The sequence below is a fragment of the Camarhynchus parvulus genome, chromosome 1A (genome assembly GCF_901933205.1).
Source record: "Camarhynchus parvulus chromosome 1A, STF_HiC, whole genome shotgun sequence".
In the NCBI taxonomy this organism is placed as follows: domain Eukaryota; kingdom Metazoa; phylum Chordata; class Aves; order Passeriformes; family Thraupidae; genus Camarhynchus; species Camarhynchus parvulus.
This window is the reverse complement of record NC_044586.1, coordinates 10,206,785-10,227,406: the sequence shown is the minus strand read 5'-3', so window position 1 is coordinate 10,227,406 and position 20,622 is coordinate 10,206,785. Positions and strand designations below refer to the sequence as shown.

General features: G+C 40.6%; 1 protein-coding gene across 1 annotated transcript in view; it reads left to right on the top strand.

The window, feature by feature from the left end:
- TBXAS1 (thromboxane A synthase 1) overlaps positions 1-20,622 on the top strand; it is a 226,106-nt gene that overhangs the window by 60,625 nt on the left and 144,859 nt on the right. The window contains exon 3 of the mRNA XM_030960164.1: positions 18,450-18,502. Coding sequence (XP_030816024.1) covers positions 18,450-18,502 — 53 coding nt within the window. The remainder of the gene's footprint in view (positions 1-18,449; positions 18,503-20,622) is intronic.

Sequence of the window (20,622 nt, the reverse complement as noted above, 5' to 3'; positions counted from 1 at the left end):
GGTTAGTGAAAGTTAGGGTAAAGGATCCGTAAGAAGTCACATGCAATGATGAGTTGAAATATTCTCTGTGAAGTTGAGTGGGACTTTAAACATAGGTGTTATTCTTCTGCTGAATGGTGCTTTTCCTGTTCCACTCAAAAGGGAAAATATGGGGATTTTTCAAGGAATTTTGAATGAGTTAGAGACGGGACCTCTGAGTTTTTAGATAATGTGGTTTATTTTTCTTATCTTCTACACCGATAGGAAGGGTGAGTTTGGCTTACATTTTCACTGTATGGTTCAGAAGGTCGTAAGACCCTTAGTTATAGGACTTTTTAAGGATTTATTGGCTAACAAGACACTTTCAATAAGGATATTTATGTTTTTGATCCAATCCTTAAATATTTTGTCTTATGGACTCATGCTACAGTGTAAGTTCTCTTAGTTAATCATGTTATGATATACAAACCTACAGTATTGTATTCTAAACTTCTTTTTTATCTTTGTAACTACTTTTATTTTTTCTATGTCTTAAACTCTAAAATTTCTTAATGTGTTTCTGCTTTAAACTATAAATCCATATTCTCATTTCTAGTACCTAAGTCTGGAAACCTTTTCTAAGGTTTCAGATCAAATCCTGTGTTAAATTCTAAGCTTTGGCTTACAGGCCTAAAGTTCTGAGAATTCCCTGCATTTTGGATTGCAACATCTCCCCCTTCTTTTTGTATTAAGAATATTCCTTTGATGGTTTTGTTAATTGTCTTTTCTATGTATTGGATAGGTAAGGTGTTGTTATAATTATGGTGATAATTAATATGTACACATCTATTTTTATTTTTTTATTATGGTGTAAGGTTTAATTTATTGGGTAGATCATTTATTTGAGTTCTATCATCAATTTTGATTTTACTTATATTTTATTTAATTGTTGTATGTTCTCATGAATGGATTTTTAATGATTAGATAGGTTTATGTAATACATTCCATCAAAATTTTCACACCTATGTTTATGTACTAGTAAAAAAAAGCTTATTGTTTGTTCTGTTTTGTAGAGTTTTATGTTTTACGTTTTTGATATCAGTCAATACACTACTTAATGTAAGAGAAGTATTATTGGTTTGGTGACTTAACTAGTATCCTAATTGATTTAATTGTTTTAGGGTTATTGTCGAGGTAAGTTGGGGTAAAAATATAGATGTTGAAAAGATGTTGAGGGAAGTCTCTCTTTGGACATACAGAGAAAGGGGATGGTGAGTCCCAAAGTCTTCTCTGATTTGCCTCCATTTACTTTTATTTCCATATATTGAGAGGAAGCAGTGGGTGATAAGCCCCAGACAGGATAAGGGATGTTGTGATTCTAGAGAGTATTCTGAAAAAGAAATGACACAAAGGGGTATGAATAAGAAATCTGTGATTGATACATGATTTTTGCAGAGATGTGAACACATCTGCCTTGATCTTTTAATACACTGCAACATGTGGTACGTTGTGAAAAGTGTGTGATGAGGCAGAAGGAGGGAGGGTAGCACTTGATTTATCCTTATTTTTGTTCCCCTTCTGAAGGCAATCTAGAGCAGAAGCACCTTGCAGCCAAGGTGGAGTGGAAAAGGCACTTGATGACAGAGAAGGGGGAAATGGGAGAGCTTTTGGGAAAAAAAGTTCTTGGTGACCTTATGCCAGAGGTCTCAATTTTAATAAAGAGTCTCATAAAGTTCATCACATATAGAATTAGGGACCTTGCAAGTATCTTGTAGTTATATTTGTGTTTATATTTTTCCCTACCTCTTTTTTTCCTCTCCAGTGCCCCAGGGAGCCATCTCTAAGACCTCATAAACGTGAGATTTCATTTTCTAATGCTATTTCATTTCCTGGATGGAGGACCTGCCATGAGAAGACCAGACCTCAAATTATAATAGCCCTATAAATAACTCCCTAAGGCAAAAGGGAAAAAAGAAAGCTTTTGAAAGACAACCACAAATGCAAAAATGGAGGTTTTGGGTTCTCGGAGAACCAGACTAAGCAGTTCTAGTTAGAGCATGGTTAATTTTTGGGTTTCCCTGTTTATCTCTTTGCATTGTTTACATAACAAAAATATGTTTCAAAAGTCTTCAGAGGTCTTTTGCTTGAGCTTAATATTTTACAGTGTTTTGATGCCTTTTGGCCTGTTTTAGATCCTGCTAAAAAATGGAATTTGCAGGTAAAATTGAAAACAATCTGAGAAACTGACTAAAACAAATACAATAACGGATTGAGTAAAAATAGTCTGAAAATGCAACTTTTTCTTCTTTCTGGGTGAAGTCGTTTTAATTCAGCAGACCCCAGACAGTCTGCCTGCTTTCTGCTGGAAATCTGTGCGGAATTGGCACATTGACTAGAATAAAAACATTCCCGAGGAATCGGCGTGTTCTGTCAAAACATTTGAACAGCTCCTGTCTCCCAGAGCACAGCATTGCTCTGGAGCCGGCGAGGGAGCTCTGCAACGTGTGGTGCAGGCTTCCCCTCCAACCTCCCATCTCAAACCCACCTTTCTGCACAAGCATGGGCCAAGTGTTTCAGGTTCAATTATATTTAGCTGCGGAGGCAGTAGAGAAGGCAGTTTACAAGAATCTTTTGCAGCATGGTTGGACCTGTGTAAGGCTGTCCTTCCTCTGTTCCTGCTAAGGTTGTGCTGTACATGGAGTCTTTTAGGTTGCAGAAGATTCTTGAGTCCAACCATTAACCCAGCAGTGCCAAATCCACCACCAAACCATGTCTCTAAGTGTCTCATCTACATGTCTTTCAAATATCTCCAGGGGTAGTGACTCAACTACTTCCTTAGGCAGCCTGCCCAGCACTTTTGGTGCAGAAATTGTTCCTAGTGTGTGAAGGAGAAGTCGTGGAGTTAAGGTTGGAGGATCGCAGTATCTTCCTGGATCAATATGGTGTCTGGGGACAGGTAGGCTGGCAAATCTGAGCTCCAGGAGAAGTCCTGCTGTGCAGGGATGGGACTTCCTCCCTAAGAGATGTCTTTTGCTGCTGCATGACTCTGCTACGTGTGAGGTTACCCTCCAACACCAAAGTTCAAACTCTGTGTTGTGGAATAATAATAATAACTTTTATGATTTGATCAAATTTTTTAAAAAGTAATCTTTGGCTAGAAAGAGGTACTCCGCAATTACAGGGTTTAACAGAGCAAAGTGTGATGAACTTCAACATTTTCAGCTTGACACTGATTGCTTTACTTTTGCTAAGTAGTATCTTCTTCCCCCAGCACTGAGATGAAGGGGGTCTTGCTAGTAGGCTCTGCTTGGTATGAATGAGACTGGTAAAATCTGGCCTGCAGACAATTTACTAGAGATACTGTCTGTCTGTTATTGAGACTAATTGCTAAGGAACGTAATTGTATCATTCCTGTTACCAAAATTGATATTCCCTGCCTGACTCCAGCTAAATGAGTTTTTATTTTTGCAGAATTTCTGAGCTGTTGCGTGCTAAGGCGTTGTGTTGAAACAAATGAGATTTTTACTTATACTTGACAGAGAGGTGTATCTTAAGCAGTACTTTACTGTGTGGATGCACTAGCAGATGGTGTCCTTTAAGGCTGAACATGTGACAGTAGCCTGTTTGAATGAGTATCCATGCTAGTTTTAGCACCAGGAGGAAATTAAAGTCCAAAGAAGCTGCTTCCCTTGCCCTACTCTTTCCGGTAAGGGAGGGAACAGAAAAGTGCCTGACTTCTGCTGCTGAAAGCTCCTCACAGCAATGGAATAACTGCACAGTCTCACCCACACAGTGCTGAAACTCAACACCCTTTCTGTAACCAGCAGAGTCTCTAGTGTGCTTGTCTAAGCCCTGTCCAGCAGAAAAAAACATTTATAAATCAGCATAAAAGTAAACAAGGTGGGAAGGCAAGCAACCCAGTGTATGTAGTTATTTTGTACACTGTGGCACGTGCCCAGATAGAAATTGGGCATCATTTAGAATACAAGTGGCATCACTGAGAAATGTGATGTAAGACAATGATCTGTGCCAGGCAGAGGTGGCTCACGAACCAGCCCTAGATCTGCATGGATTAGTGTCAGCACAGCAGACTTGCAGGGGATGGGCTGGGAATGTGCATTCCTAACTCTATGACTTATCCCCTGGGCCAGAAGGACCAGATGTGTTGCATTGCATAGGCAACGCATTTAATCTGTGAATGATCATTCCTGATGGATCCCCTCCAGACAGTCCAAAAGTTACATTACTGAGCCCCAGCCTATTTTACATAGAAGGACAAGACCACCCAATACAGTGCTTTTAGGGAAGGGAGAAGGTGGAATTGCTGTGATTTCACATTTTATCAAGCATCTGTATGTTCCACGGACAGAATGCTTATATACTGGTGTCTAACCTGAGGCAGCTAAAGCTATGCTTTGGTACCCAAAAATGTTACCATAGGATTTGTCACAGGAATTGACAGGTGTTGGTACTTCTAAACATTGCTACAACTCCTTTTATTTAGTTATGCAAAGTCTAGCCTGCTGCATTTAATTTTGTCTTAAGCATATACTATGCTGAAAAAATATGGTCACTTTTAGGACTCAGGTTTCTGGAAACTGAGGTTTCCCATCCCTAAAAACTTTGGACAGGGCTCTGAGCAACCTGATCCTGTTGAAGGTGTCCCTGCTGATTGAAGAGGGGTTGGACTAGAAGGCCGTTAAAGGTCCCTTCCAACCCAAGCTATTCTATGACCAAAAAGATGAAAAGGCAGTTCATCCCAGTATGGCCATATGGGAGGGGAAAATAAAATACTTTTCTGAACAATTATAGCAAATATATGTTAAAAGGCTTTAAGAAGGTTCACAGTGATGAGCCCATCTTTTGACAGGCAAGGTAACAGACTGGAACAACAGCGTCAGAATTGAAGCCTCTTAATATGTTATATTAATGTCTTGCAAAGATCTGAGACTTGGGTTTGTGTGACTCGCCACTGTCCTAACACAGGAGCCTTCCCTTGATATGCTGAAACCTTATCATGTGAGGAGGGAGACTTGAAAGAAAGGAAGTGTGCTTGCAGTTTTATGGGCAAGGAAACTGAGGGCTGTGGCTGTAACAATTTTGCCTCAGCACCCATTGAGACCAAGTGCCCTCTGTGTTCACTGGGCATAGGCACAGGCAGCCAGTGATTCCTGAGCTTGTGCAGGAAGAGGGTGTGACAGGGGCTGTGGACTGCATTGGCACCCAGTGGCCTCTGGCACAGTGCCACAATCAGTGCCACCTTCCCAGAGTCCCTGCTGCTGCAGGAAAAGCTTATATTACATGTAGGAGGACAATGCCTCAAAACATCCCCAATGGAATAAATAAGTACCTGAAGTTGAGAGATCAAACCCAACTTGCTTTTCTACTACTTTTGTAGTTTGGTAATTTTGATTTGGTTTAGGAAAAATAGGAATAAACGTTAAATTCATGCTTAAAAGATTGTATCTCTTCAGACAGATTTGTTATCCTTTTTCTCATTTTCAACAAGTAAACTTGCTTTTGCAGCAGAGATTTTGACATTAAGTGTCTTGATAGAATAATAGGCATGAGATGGATTGCAATCTATTGCCTCAAGACTTTGCCAATCATAAACTAAAATCAGTTAATGCATTGAGTTAAATCTTTCTATATTGGGCAATGTGCTAGTAGTATTAAAAATATCAATCCAGGAAATATATTGATTATATTATCTCCATAGCAACAAACAATAATAGGATAATGTTAGGTTAATAATTGTGCTTTGTGAAAACCTTTCAGAATAATTACTGCATTGTGGTCTTTTCACAATGTGGAATGCAATAACGCTTCTTCCTTGACTGCAGTCACCATCAGCACTGCGTCAAGAGATGTTGTTTTTGTGTGCATGCATATGTATTCATGGGTAATTTTGCTCCGGGTGAAACAATTCAGCGGACTATTTTGGGATCCATTTTTAAATGGTCAAGACCACAAATTGGCAATTGTTTTCCGTGTGGCTTGTTTTCTCCCACCCCCTCTGACAACTGGCTACTGTAAAAAGAGGTCGTTAACATTCCTTTTCCTGCCTCTTTCTTTACAAGGCACAAAGATTTTGGCATGTAATGAAACTGAAAGTCCAGCTACTCTGTTAAGGATTTGTGGGAGAGAGGAACTCTGCTCTAAAGACAGTGCTTCATATCTGTTCCTTTAATTGAATTTAATCTATCATCCTCTAGCAATGACTTGTTCTGTAGGAGCTGAGATATTTGGCTGTATTTTAGGGGACCTGGCTCTCCTATGCATCCTACATTGTTGTATAAATAATAACCTGAGGTTGTTATGAATATATAGAGATACTTTCCTACATGTATGTAAGGAGGTGTAGGTATAACATTTTTAGCCTGAAATTTTGGCAGGAGAGTCAGAGGACAGATATATACACTCTTCATCTGGGTCTTGCTCTTTACTTCCTCATCAACCCTGTAATTTATATCTTGAGTTAAAAAGAGGCATTAACACAAATCCATGATGAAGAAGCCAAGTTTTTAGAGTGGCTCTGTGTAAGCTCTGCTCAGCAATAACAAAAACATCTCTATATTATCAACCCTGTGTTCAGCACAAATCCAGAACATAGCCCTATTCTAGCCACTGTGAAGAAAAATAACTCTACCCTAGCCAAAACCAGCACAATTGGTAAAACCTCCCAGTTTAATCCATGAAGTTAAGCAGCTAAGCCATCCTGTGTCTATGAAAGGACCTTGGGGTCCTGGCAGTAGATCTGGAGTCTGTTCTCCTTCTGGTCATGGCAGTATTTTGTGTTGATCAAGAGCTGGGTTTAGAGATCAGCTAGCACTGCTGCTAAATGTTGCACTGGCAGGAGCTTCCTCATGGCTTTTGTAGGGTGCCCCATGGTATTCCCAGTGGTATGGTGGGATTGTTCCTTTACTTCCAAGGACACGAATGGAAGTCATGATATTTTGTGGTCACTCTTCCATGCCTTTTTCTGTGGGACAAACATTGATGCCAGACAGATTAAACTTTGAGCACCTCTTCTAACTGCACATAATTTTATTTTGATTCCTACTTCTGGAGAGTCAAACATCCCATAATTTATCTTCTTACTGTTTACCAAACAGGGGTCCCCTTTTTGAGGATCTTCAGGAGAAAGCCCCTGCTTTGAAAGCACTGCCTAAAATAGGTGACCCTCTTGGACCTGGGAAAGTGCAGGCCCTCTGCTCTGTACAGGTGTACTGTGTACATAAGAAAAGCAGGAGAGAGAAGGAGTGCTGACAGTTTTCCATCTGAGATGATGGAAGCATCAGGAGCTTGGTTGTGCTATTTTCCTTTCCAGTCCCTCCAGGTGGTTGCTTTATGGGGAGGATGTGATGGAAAGGTTGTTTTATATCCCTGGCAGTGGTTACTTTCTGCCAGTGGCCCAGTCTCTTAGGGATGTGGTTAATTCACAGGGATATGGAGGAGGAGTTGTTGCCCTTGACTCTGTGCCTTATGCCAAAGCATCTAGGCCTGTGTAAGTGTTGTACTGAATGAGGGTGCCAATCACCTTTCTCCTTTCCCCTGTGCAGATGAATTCAGTTATGAAAGGACAGCTAAATGCATTGGTTCCTCTGGAAAATATCTGGTATTTGCAGGTGTGCAGCATCATTGGTTAAAAAAAGAAGCAAGCCCAGATGGCTTGACAGGGAGGTTTTTTTTTTCCTGGTGCTGTTGCAGAATCCAGCCCCAAGTGATGATCTAGAAACAGAAATGAATGGCTGACAGGAGCCAATTGAATTCCCACCTCCAAACCTGAGTTCTTCTATGAAATTGTCGCAGTTGAAACTCTGACTGTGCTTGACGCATCCTGTGCTAGCCAGTGATCTTACTGATTGCTAGAGCTCCCAAATTCTCATTCCACTGCAGCCTCCTGTTTAGTTTCCTTGCGCTGTATCTGCTCCTGATGCTCTCTGCAATCCTCTCTCCAGCCCACACAGGGATTGGCATTGTGTGTTTCTGTCTGCCTTTTCCTAATCCCTTTCCATGGAGGCCTGATATGGCTTTCTAGTGTTTCTGGTTTTTGTGCTCAGAATCCTACAAGCTACCACATGGGTGGCTTGGGTCTTAAACAGTGTTTGGCTTCAAGACAGAACATGAAGAGTAACTTACCTTATGAAAACAAGGAGATTATTTTAAAAGGAGTTATTTTAAAACAGGTGAAGAGTCAACTGCCTGCTGTAATGTGGCTTTCAGGGCTACAGTTTGTTGTATTCCCAATGGAATAAAAGTGTTCTGCACAGGATCCTACAGCCCATCTCTGTCCATAGTTCTTTGGGGTAGGTCTGTCCTACCTGGTGGATATTGCTCTGGGAGCAGGATGAAGCACTGGGAGTGTTTGTTCCTATGGCTGGGCTGAAGACGTTGCTCTGCAGGCACACTCCCCCTCCTGCCCTGCTGAATGTATGGGCTCGCCTCGAGCCTTGTGTCTGTCAAGCTAATGTGTCTGTCCTTAACCTTGTGGCTCTTACAGGGGTGCCATGTGATAGATGGGAGCAAAAGGGACCTGTCATGCCTATGCCTGGCCTATCCATGCTGCAGATAGCAGCATGCTCTGCTCTCCATCAGAGGCCACTACAATCTGTGGGGACGTTTTTCTCTTTTCGTGCTTGAGAGCTGCATCCATACAAGGTGGGAATTAGGCAAGAGGAAGCCGAGCTTGTCTGACCATGTTAAAATACAGAAATAGTCCTGGTATCTTTCAGTAATGCATCAAGTGGCATGATTAATGTCTGTCACATGTAGTGATCTTTCCAGGTCTCTTCCCTTGGTGCAGGACTCTGCGTGCTGTCTAGTGCTTTGGTTTGGATTCTGTTCTGTGTCTTAGCATCATCACAATGAAAGATCAAAATTTGAGACCTGAATTTGAGATTATCTTAAATTCTTTCACTTGTGATTATCTTAAGTGCATGTTTCGTAGTTTTAAACTTGGTGGTCACAGAAAATTAGGTGGCATGGATTTCATAAACAATGGCAGAGACCCCTACACTATAAGAGGGGAATGTCTCTGAGGAGGCCAAGATATTGCTCACGGAATGAGTAATCTTTTGTTATCATAGATGAGGTTTTCTTGAAACCCACCTAAATAGTTCCCCCTTAGGCACTAGTGAGCAGTATGAGATGGCCCAGAGTTTGCATCAGAAAAGAAAGCTTAATCATTGTCATCCTAATTGTGTAGGTGCAAGATTTGCACGAGGATGTGTAATTTTTCCGATGTTTATTTCAAAGTCTGTTTGCACTCTGTGGCACCCAAGACAGACTTTTTCACAATGGCTCTGGTTAATATATTTTATCCTTTAAAATGACATTTTCATGGTCTGAAGGAATCTGCTGTTGATAGGTCTGAGAAGGAAAGGGACACCCTTCTGAAGTGGAAATGCTCCTTGGAGGAAGGAGTCCCTGCCTCCCTTTCTTGAGAAAGAAGTCAACTCTCATTTCTCTGAATGCCACTTTGCTGCCCCCAGAAACTGTGTTGTGTGTTGCTGTGTCGTCAGAGTATTCCCCAAATCTTTGTTTTCCTTAGACTTAGCTGCCATGTCTGTATGTCCTACAAAAAGTTGTTTCCATTTCTTCAAATTAGGTTTGAAGATGATTGTTTTACTTCCCTTAAGGAAGGCCAGCAAAGAAAACGAATAAAATTCATTCACCGTTAGTGAGATGTGCTGATTGCTTATGCTAATCCATCTGAGACATTGAGCTCACAGTGAAAATCCACATTACCGTGGTCCTCTATTGTACAATGAACTCCCTCCTATAGAGAGCACTGTAATTCTCTGCTTTCCTGCTGTAATTTGAGGATGCAGTAATATTAAGGCAGCAAAGGTGGTTAGTGATCCAGTGGAATTACATGTAAGCAGAGATTGTGCAGGAGAGAATTGCACTTGGTTTGGAAGGAAGACAGCTTAGAAGACATTTAGAGGAAATTACATATTTAGTAAAAAAGAAACAAATCCATTGCTCCTTTTTATTTTTCTTCTAGTTTCTTGACTTATTATAAATATATGTTTATCAAAGGATCAGAAACTGCAGTGAGTCTGTAAGACCTCATATGGAGCCTTTCATGAACACACATTGAACAAATTGTAATTCTCTTTGTACATGTCTTCATAATGACATGTTTTCTGTTTTGGACAAAGGTTCCTAGAAGCCTGAATAGGTGTCATCTGTGACATTTACTATGAAGTAAAATAAGAGCCTGGCAGGGGTAAGTGTTATCTAGACAATAGTCCTAGTAAAAATAGTAAGTTTGCAATTATATCTCTATAGTGGATATAAACAAGGTCGAAGCTAACAGCAGGTGACTTTCAAATAGATAAAAAGAAATATTATTCTAGCCAGCGTAATCAGACTGGAGAATTCATCATAGCAATAATCAGAGAATCAAATACAGCAGCTGGAATAATTTGAGAGTCTGGATCATTTTATGACTAATTTCATTTGTAGCTATGCATACTATAAGAGTAATTCAATCTTAAGCTAATAGTTGGGTGAGGAAGAAACCTCCCTCTACGTAAAGCATTTTAGAGTTAGCCGTGCATATACAGTTCTTTTCCTCACGCCTTCATTCAAAGCCTCAGGCATGTGATATGTCTGAAAGCTCAGAAACAGATCAAATTTGTTGATACTCCTTTCCTTTCTCATATACTGTCTGTGTTTCTGTGGCAGAGAAGGAATGTTTTTGTAAGCTACCAAGGAGGAGGATTGTGAAACCTTCAGCTTGTCTCTGGCTCTACCATTGACTTCTTGTGTGGCATTTGGCAAATTGCTTAATCCTGTGTACTTCCAACTCCCCACCTGTGACAGATTGGCATTTAACAGCCCAAAGATGTTGAGGAAATGAAGTCTCTAAAGTGAAATGAGATTAAAAAAAGAGACAAAAAGAAAGCGAGAATCTCATTGCAGTATGCCAAATTAATGTATGAGACTATATATATAAGAGAATGAGTTGGAAAGCTGAGTCAACTAGAAGTGTGAATGCAGTGTGCACATGTGAATGTGCAGTAAATCTTTTCCATGAGAAGAGTCCCTCTTATTCCAGAAGTGACTGTAGATCTCCTTGAGGGGCTGGTGTAGATGACCTGGGTTATTCATCCTACACTTCATTTTTATAAGTATCCACATCTTGGTTCCTGTCCCCTCTGTCCTGACTAAAAGGTTTCTAAAATCTTGCAACTTCAATAGTCAATAATTTTTATCTCATTTCAAGCAACATTCATCCACAGCCAGTTTATAAGACTTTGATCTTTTAGTAATGTAGACTTTTATATTAAATAGATATTTTTCTCTCCCTGCTGATTCCTCCCAGTACAGCTCTAGACAGCAAGCATGTCTCCTCCCTTTGGTCTGCTAAAATGAACCTTTGGTTAGCTAAAGTGGACTCTCCTAATTATGACTTGTAAGACAGGCCTTCTATTCCCCAAAGATCCTTGTAACCCTTTTCTCCAGTTGTTCCATTTTTAATTCATTCCTTTTGAATGTGGCAGCTCATCAAATTTACATGCAGCATTCCAGAGAAAGCCTATCCCAGATATTCTACATCTGAAGTTTCCATCATACTTTTTTCCATCATCTTTATCTTATGGTTAATGTGTCCATCCAGTTTTTTCACTTCTGTCTTATTTTCAAGCATTCACCTGCTACTGCAGAAATTCTTGGAGTTAACATAGCCTCTCTCTAAGGGCATGAAGCTTTGCTTTCAACTAAAGACTCTCCTCTGTTGCAGTTGTTTAGGTTCTTCAGGTCACCCAGTTCCAGTATGACAATCTCAGTCCCTCTGCTTGCTGAGAAAAGGATCTGTCTTTTCAGAACCATGTACTTCACTGAAGCCTGATTCCCTTTTGAAACAAACTCAGTCCTCCAAACATTGAACAAGGTTTGTCCCAGGATTGACCCTTGAGAAAACTCTGGATTTCCTCCTTTCCTGGCAGTACCTTTTCTTTCTACTCCATCCATACTCACTTCCCTACAACTTTGGTGTTTACCGTTTTTTGGGTTTTTTATCCTGTTTTTCATCCTTTTGGGTGTGACAGTGGTTCCCCAGACACCAGACCAAATGCATTACTGAAATCTGTGTGCATCTTTCATTGTTCCCTCACCTAGAAAATAAGCTATTTTCCTAAAGAAAGACAAAAATCAGTATATCTCCTTTTCCATTAAGTATTTGCTGTGAAGTGGGCTGCCACGGGGTGCCTGAGGGACTGTGAACTGGCTGGAGCTGCTCCATCCAGTCATCCACTTGGGCAGTGCAGGTGCTTTCAACTCTGATGTCAAAGATATATGGTGGGTTTTGTGAGGAAAATCTGAGAAATCTTGCATGCTATTGAGGTCAGGCTTTCCTCTGTGTGTTTGCTTCCTTGGCTCCCCCTCCCTCCAACTCTTCAGTTACCAGCCTATTAGAATCAGACATTAACCTGGTTAATGGGGAGAAACAGCAAACACCAGAAAAGATGATGTGCTTTTCTTAATTCCCATTTGGAAACTTGACTGGTTTAAGCAGTAAATGTCTCAAGAAAAGACAAACCTCAAAAAAGGGTCCAAAACATGTCTTGCTTTTGTAATGCCAGCACGCTGAGGTGGAGAAGGATGAGATGAGTACTTCATTGTTGAGCGGTCTTTGGGGGCAAAAAGGTGGCACCCCGCCAAAGCTGCCAAGGTGGCTTTAAGCTGGGGTGCTGAATGGGCATGACTGAATTGTATTTTGCCATCTGATCCTTTTGGTGATATGGTTAAGGTGACATCTGGATGCCGTCTCATCCTTTGTGTGGTATGACTTGAACCCAAGAACCTTTGTCCTCTCTGAGTAGGAGAGGTGACAGAAGAAGAGGGCAACGAAAGGCAGGGGTAAGGGCGGAGGGGGAAAGGAAGAGCTTGTGCAAGAGGGGAAATAGCCATGTTTCAGGGAGGGATTAAAGCTGTTTCTCTGAAGGGGATAACAGCTCTTTGTTAAGGACAACAAGGACTAATGCAGCACACAGAAATAACCTGCCCACTTAATTTTTATTAAAGATCTGAAAAGGTAGAAGGAAAGAAATTTACAATTTGTTTGGTATTTAGCTCAGGTAATTTTTTTTAAATTGTGTAATGAGAACACATTGTCCAAATTTTCATATGCAGATTCAATTAGTGTTCAGTTAATTAGCCTTTACAGATGAGATTAACTTAATTACATAACACTAACCTCTCTTAATAACTATTAAGGGTACGAAGGCTGCCTTTAATAAATTTAGAAGGGCTATATGTGTTTTTTAAAATCTGAAATGACACACACATAAATTAAACCAAATTACACGCAGTGGACAACCATTAATGGTAATGATCAAAGGAAACAAACTATGTACATAGCTCAGAATCGGGCTGCTTAGAAGTTCATGCTGTGTTCCTCCTCTTGTCTGCTGGCATCCTAGTGATTTCACTAGGATTATTACTGGAGCTGACGTACAGTCTGGGGTCATTCCTTCAAAGAGGGTTGCAGACTGATACAAGGTTACTTTAATTAAATGCTAGCTTGTGTTAAAAAATGATTTTGGGTACTAGGTTATTAGCAATTTTCTTTTTCAGGTGGTCTAAGGAAAAAAGATGTGCAAAAGCCCATTGAATGCTAAAAATCTGATGCAGAAATATTTACTGTCATTATGTACCATAAATAACTGTATAGATTTTTAATCTCTTGATATGAGGTGTGCGCTTGAACAATGATGCTGTGATTATTAATATCACAATGAAACAGAGCATCGCATCTGATGTAGGTTGACAAAGGTGGAACATATATGGGACTAGTTATGGGATGTGGTATCTTTGGCTTCTGAGTCGCAAGTTTGAATCCAGGGTGTCTTGCGAAAGTGACTGACATCAGATTATATCTGATACTTTTCAGAAACGAGCAACAAAAGAAGCCTTTTTCCCTTGGCTGTTCTTGCATGGGTAATGTTTCCCACTTGCAGTGAATTTTGATGGGCTCATCACATCCATCTCCTCAGAGCTCAGTAGCTTTTGTGACATTCAGTACACTGCAAAATTCAAGGGCTACCCTCATTGCATTCTCTAGGACTTGTTCTGGAGTCCAGATTTTGAGTTACTGTCAGGAGCAGGCATCTGCTGGATCCCAGCTTTGTGGCTCTCTTCAAACCATTTTATCTCATGACCCTGAAGGAGCACAATGAAGTTCATAAACCACATAATTTGTTTTCTACCTGCAGTAAGCTGAAATGTTCAAAGCATCCTCTATACAATCTGAGTCCTTTTCCATTTGAGGCCATGAGATCTGCAGGTATTGAGCAACTAAAAGGAATAGGTTGGATATGTCTCATGTTAAACACCCCAAAAATCAAAATACATAGCTTCTCTCTGAAATACTGCCTCTTTGTGAAAACTTTGGCTTAGTGCCTACAACCATTTTCAGCCAAGAGGAAAGATGACATTGCTGCAGATTTTTTCCTTGCTGTGAAGAGCTAGCAAGGTGAATATGCAATGAGGAGGAAATTGCTGAAGTATCTGTCTTGGAGTGGCAGAGTCTATTGAAAAAAAAGGAGAGGGGATACTTGAGCAATTTCAGCCCTTTCATGGATGCAGCTCAAGCTGAATCTTCAACAGTCAGTATCTCAAGAAAAATGGTTGGCAGTGACCAGACTTTGCTTTGTCTGGTGCAGACCCAGATCTTGTTCTCTTCCATGGGGTTTGTGCCTGTATTCCTGAGAGCAGGATTTGGCCTTGTGAGTGGTTCTATCCACAGATGCAGCCAATGATACACACTCAGAGGAAGGGGAGAATGCAAATTCCCTGCAGGGAGGCAACCGCCAGATATGTAAACAAAGAACCTTCTGGGTGTGCAGCAGTCAGCCCACTTGAGCTGCTGTTTCCATGGTATGCCAGATGCTGTAAAATATGCTTTCTTCAGGGGAAGAAGCTTTTCCTACCCCTGCATTATCCCGTTTGATGATGGACTGACCTCAGGCTCAGTACCTCACTGTATGGGCCACACATGACAGGTCCCCCTGGCCCAACCATTTTCTGAGTTGATGATGATAGCTCATCTTCTGCAGCTTCCAAACAAAGAAAACACTAAGTGATTCTTTTTTTAAGCTTGGAACATCGTTGCTAACTATGCTTTTAATTTTTACTATGGAGTGTTTAATGCACAACTGTTCTTCCTGATGCCCATGGTGTCATATCATAATACTGAGTGGTTTTGCTTTTCTGTTTCCTTCTGTTTTTCAAAAAAAAAACGAGAACACACATATTTTCATTTTCCCCTGATTATTCTTTTCCTAATCCCCATGTTGCTTTGTTATAATTCCTGGTTTAGGGAGCATAAAGCCACTGGGTACGAGTCAGCAGGTCCCATTTCTGAGTTTGACTGCAGATCACCCAGTGGATAAATATGAGGAAAGGAGGGAAAGATAGGTGGTCTCTACTCCCATTTTCTTGTAAAACAACAGCTGATTGTGAGCAGATGCTTGGTTATGTCAGAGATACTAAGTTCAAGTGCAATTATAAAACATGGACAAGTGTGCAATAATTGGTTGAAGCAAACCAAACTCAGCCAGTGTAAATAAGTTACCAAAAGCACTTATGAGGCTTGCTGAGCTTCAAGCATGACTCAGGGGAGAAGGAGAGGGTGTTTTCTGGATACCTGTCTATTGGAGGCTGTGTTTGGGGATGATGCTGCAAAACTGGCAGAGTTGTGTGGATGTGGCATATCCCCTCACTCTGAGACCGTGCAGGTTCCTTGGCTTTCCTTGTGGCTATCAAGAGCAAACGCAGGGGCCTTTTTATGGCTCCAGCTTCCTCCAGCTGAAAGGTATACTGTGGTGTGTAAGGGACTGATGCACATGCTCTCTGCCTGGTTTACAGTCCTGCCACCACAGCTCCATGGGCTCCTGTGTGTGCTGTTGGCCTCTCTTTCCCAGGCCTGCTGCCATGAGACCTGCTACCAGGTGCTTACCAGGCCCTGGAGGAGGCCAGGACAGCAGTGGGTCCCAGGGGGTGAAGAGTGGAGGCTGGTAGTGGTAAGTATGTGTATGCAGTCTGCACGGCATGAGGAAGTGTCCTGGAGTGTAGAGAATTAAGGCTTCATTTACTCCTGAGGATGCTTTCTCATGGTCTTTCCCAGGTGCTTTTCAATTCCTTCTCTTCCCCCATCCTGCAGGCTAGTACTTCTCACTTTAGGAAAAAAAAATTAAGTGGGTTAATTTTAAGCCAGTGCAATTATTTGGGAGTCCTGGAGGTGGAAAACCAGTTACTGGTTAACAGATCTGACTGGAAATGTGTTCTGCCTGACCCCCCCACAATGTAGTGAGCCAGAAGCAGTTCTTCCAAGAAGCTGGCTTTCTGGAAGGCTTTTTCACTGAATCATTTAAAGCCTAGGCTTCTTGAAAATGTTAATATCCTGCTGGCTCACTGGAATGCAGCTGGTGGGTACAGCAAGTGCAATACCTATGTGCGTGCTTGCAATCCAAAGCACAGCGAGCAGGCAGGGCTCAGGCTGCAGCGTGGGTGTCTTTGCTGGAGGCTCAGCCTAGGAGGGAAGCGGGCTGGAGATCAGGCCTGATTTGGCATTGCCCCACAGGACTGGAAGTTCCTCTGCCCTGCCCAAGCAATGGGGCCGTGATACAGCAGCTCTTTGCACCCTGGTGAGGCTGTGGTGGTGACTTCGAGCCATGCCCTGCGTGGCTGGAAGCGTCACTGTGTTTGTGCAGCCTGGGCACTGTGGCCAGAGTGTGCCCGCGGGCTGAGCCTGCTGGGCCAGCCTGAAGCGGCTGCATGCAGAATCTGACCCCAGGATTCCCCCCTGCATCAGCAGACAGCCTTTAAAACGCTGAAATCACAGCAGTTGCAGGCTGTGTATCTCTGTAGCAAAAATGCAGGTCGGCGTGAATGTGTGTTTGCCTTTTCCCCTCCCACAGTGTCTGCGGGCAAAACCTTTTTGATTTAACTATCTGTATTTGTGGTGTTACAAAGCCTTTGTCCACCTTAGCTGCTCTGTGCTAGTGTGAGGCTTTTCTGCTTACCTTAGTAGTGAAGAATTTTTCGGGGGAGAATATGTATTATTTTCAGGCAATATACATTCTCCTCAGGCTGTCATCTAATCCACCTCTTTCATAATTTTATCTTCAGCGTATTTTCTTACACGTCATCCTGTGGTTTTTGCAGCTAAAGGAGAACTTAGAGTTCTTGCCTTAAACTTGGGGACATGTTGTCCTGCAGAATAAAAGTGTTGCAAGCCCAGGATTGAAAAAAAAAAAAAAAAGAAAAACCACAACTGTACTATAAGAATAAAAAAAAAAATAGAGGGACTCTGAGGACTGTAGGTGGTGGCAAGTGCTTTGCTGATTTGGAAAATAAGTTAGCACCCAAGGGTTTTAAGTCAGATCATTACTTTTTCTAACCAGATTTTCTTTTGCTTAGTGTGGCAAAATACTCTCAAAGCATACACACATTACATGGGCTTGTTTATTTATGTCAGCAGTAGATGTATTTACAGTAGTTGTGTTGTTCTAGCTAATATTCTGTGGGATGTTGTAAAAAAAAAGAAAGATTCAAAATGAGACATAAGTGTTCTACTTTTTTAGTGAATTTTCTCTTAAGAATGAAAATAGATCATGATAGTCTGTCTTCCATTAATATAAATGCAGATTAATGCAATCAAATGGGTTACTTTTTCTATAGAAAAGTTGCAAACACAATGGAGCACAGTCCTCAAATATTGCAGTTTCATTAAAACAGATTTTTTATTGTTCATTATCAGGGATATTACATATTTTGTGCACCTTCTTTCGATTGATCAATTTGAATTCATTTAAGACACTAACAATTGAGTATAGTGACAGGTTTATTTAGATAAATGGATACGAATTTTCTTCAATTATGAAAATAGAAGATGGTAAAAATAGTAAAAATTTTAAAAAGAAATCTTACTATTCTGTGGAATGTACCAGCTGACTGCCTTGTTCTAAACTCTGACTTGACAGGTTTGGGGTTTTTTTAAATAATGGGACTAAAACCAAAACAAGATTACCTTGCCGTATTCCCTGTGCTTCCCTTTTGTGTAGTAAGTCATATAGTTGTCCTCTAATTAATTTCTCAGTTATTTTTCCATCCATTTGCATATCTGAAAAAACTTGAGTCAGGACCAAAATTATGAAGTTAGTTTAAAAATATTAAATCATGAAATGGTAACAGATTTTGGGGAATAAAACATTTATGAAAACATGTTTCATGACTGTCTAGATCTTTTTTGGGGTTGGGATTTGTTTTTCCAGCCATCCTTTCCAGACTCTATGTTTGTCATATGTGGACAATGTTAGAAAGGTGAGGTTATGAGTTAATACCATGGTTCTCCTGGCTGAGGTTCAAAGCTTGGTGTGAGTGGTAGAAACAGTGTGTAATAGATCTTCTGCTAGGCACTTTAAAATATTGTCTTTTTTTCTTTCTCTAAAATATTGTGATTTTTTTATTTCTTCCAGGGTTTTTGGGAAAGCCACACAAAACTCATAAGAGAGTATGGACCTGTTTGTGGGTAAGCTTAGCAGTGCTGTCAGCTTTCTTTTTTCTGGCTCTTACTCTTTGAGTTTGTTGGGTGGGAGAGGAGAAAATACCAAGACAAGATATTCATCAAAATGCAGAGTGCAGTGTTTCAGTTTGGGGGACAGAGGTAGAGGTGGTTTGATTACATGCAGCAAATACTCTTGGCTTATTTTAGTTCAGCATTTGGGATTGGACTTCATTTTTCTCTCTCTTATTTTAATTATACACATAAAGTTTAGTCCTTTTCAGAACTGTACAAAGCTACCAGCCTTCAATATTCTCTTTTCATCTGCATATTCTTTATGCTTACAGTGAACGGTGGAAATAATAATTTTTCATCTTAAAAAACCCTCAGTTTATGAAATAGTATGAATTTGGTTCAGCTGTCGCTATCTATATTTATGCAAAATTCCTAAACTTAAAATACAATGAAGTACAGATTAGAAATGAGGCATTCCTCTCTCTATAGCTCAGCTGTGCTATCTTAGCAGTTTGTTAGAAGTAAAGAGGGTTTAAGAAGAATATCCCTTCATAGAAGCCCTTCCACATTTCCATGAATGTCATTTCTGTTCCAAGAACTACTTACTTTCCAGTTGTCGTCATTTTAAGTGGAGATGTAGTTGTCCCCTGGTATCTTCTATTATTGTGGTCAGTTGGTGTTTGTAGCATAACTATTATTTCAATATATATGTGTCAGGAAATATCCACAAATTATGAAAATGTCTTTTTTTTTTTTCCCCATGGTCTGCAAGGAGTTTAAGATACTTGTAAGAGAGCACATATGAATGTCTGTGTGTATATTTGATTACAAAAGATACCAATGAGCTCTGTATGCTCTCCCAGCAAAAAAGCTCTAGCAGAAAGAAGTCAGGCTCAGGCATTTGATGTTTCAGTCACAGCCACCTTGTGGCATTTATGCTCTGCCCTAAGGACAAAGTGCTGCAAGAAGTGATGGAAATAATGAATTCCAAGGGTTAGGTACTTGTCTAGGAGGAAATAATGCAGTGTCTTGGCTGGCCAGGAATGGGAAAAGATATTCATTAATGCTGCGGCAATTTGTATGTTGTGTAACAAATGGAAAGTGACTGAGGCTTATTATCTCTGTGACCTTTGGTGTGATGCCCTTAAATGACAATAATGTAAGAACACTGGCATTTATTCCTCAGTATACTTCCCTCCTTATTAATATCATGCTTATTTTTTTCTCTAAGCTGAATTTGAGACAAGTTGCTATTTAGTCATCTGTCTGCTCACTCAGCCAGGCAAGGCTATGTCATTGGAGAAAGAGATGTATAATTACAGTGTGTGAGCAGATAGAAAGTTTCATTTCTGCAGTCTGCTTACAGGCTGTTAGGGAATGAAACCTCTGTGAGGCTTGCATGGACTGCAAAGCTGGATGATGGTGGTCGTGGTCAGCCAGGATAGTTCTGACTCTTTGGGATTCTCTAGGTAGGAGGAGTGAGCATAGGTAAACTTGGCATATTGCATGTATGGAAAACTCAATTTGTGAGGGATCTAGGAGGCTGGCAGAGAAAAAAAATGCTGTTTTTTCATGTCTCCCAGGAAAACAAAGCTGGATGCAAACAATGCAGTGTTGTAGGTAAGGTCTATTTGTAGTTAAAGGAGGATGTTTTAAAACCTGGCTCGCAAGCTGCTGTTCAATAGGTGGGGCGTGTGTCAGGGGGTATTTATCACAGTCCTGTCAATTAAAGAAATTCTTTCTCCTTCCCTGTGAGTCTTCAGTGTGATTCTTTCTGTGGTTCTTTGAAACAGGCGAATAAATGGTAGGTGTGTTTATGTGTATATTCCCAGCAAAGTATTGGATCTGGCAGATGGAAGAAGATGTGGCATTTTTCTTTTCCCAGATTGAAAACTGCTTTCCAATAAGCATAAAGAGCAATGATCTTTATTTCTACAGTGGTGAAGTGAGTTGAATACAAATCTTTGGAACTGAAGCCTTTTTTTCTTCCTAAGGTCACTTGAATAGTCTGAATGATACCATCACAACTGTTTTCTTTTGTGTGTGAATTGGTTTCCTTGACAACAGGATGTCAAATCAACTTTTCAGCTTTAATCAAGTCAAAACAATATATCCCTTCCATTCCAAAAGGC